The sequence below is a fragment of the Penaeus monodon genome, chromosome 21 (genome assembly GCF_015228065.2).
Source record: "Penaeus monodon isolate SGIC_2016 chromosome 21, NSTDA_Pmon_1, whole genome shotgun sequence".
In the NCBI taxonomy this organism is placed as follows: Eukaryota; Metazoa; Arthropoda; class Malacostraca; order Decapoda; family Penaeidae; genus Penaeus; species Penaeus monodon.
This window is the reverse complement of record NC_051406.1, coordinates 36,766,852-36,767,442: the sequence shown is the minus strand read 5'-3', so window position 1 is coordinate 36,767,442 and position 591 is coordinate 36,766,852. Positions and strand designations below refer to the sequence as shown.

Genomic DNA, 591 nt, shown 5'->3' with positions numbered 1-591 from the left:
TTCAAAACTCCACGTCCCTCCCTTAACCACGCTTATAGGGACACAGACAACCCTCCCGTGTTTATCTCGGAACGAAAGAACGGCAATGAACCCCGAGATTGAAAAACGAACCACCCAGTGACAAGTTTGCCTTTCAGCTTTCTCTACACGTGAAGGACATGGGGACACCGCCGCTCGAATCCTGGCAGTATTTGGAGGTCATTGTCACCGACGCCTTCGAAGCCCCGCCCTACTTCTGCCTCAATGATGACAAGTGCACGCAGACCATCTACATGAAAGGTAGATTGTTATGGATTCTCAGCCGTGATTATGTTTACCTTTAGTATGCTTGTGGGTAAATTGTCGGGAGGCGTTTGTGTAGGTACTGATAGAAATTCTATTTATCACAAACGAAAGAATCGAAATATCACCCCATTCTTCACCCTTTCCTAACCATGAAAACACGTCAGTTGCCACGCAAAAAAGCCACCGTCCCTTGGTTATTAGAACGTCTGTCTGTTTGGTTGACGTTCATTGTCAAGCACACTTGATAGTGATATCTATTATTGTTAGCCCGTTTTAAAACGTTTATATTGTACCGGATTCAGTTTG

The 591-nt window shown here is 45.0% G+C and overlaps 1 protein-coding gene across 1 annotated transcript in view; it reads left to right on the top strand.

The window, feature by feature from the left end:
- LOC119586444 (cadherin-87A-like) overlaps positions 1-591 on the top strand; it is a 12,418-nt gene that overhangs the window by 2,987 nt on the left and 8,840 nt on the right. Inside the window, exon 6 of the mRNA XM_037935172.1 lies at positions 138-279. Within this exon, the coding sequence (XP_037791100.1) occupies positions 138-279 (142 nt within the window). The remainder of the gene's footprint in view (positions 1-137; positions 280-591) is intronic.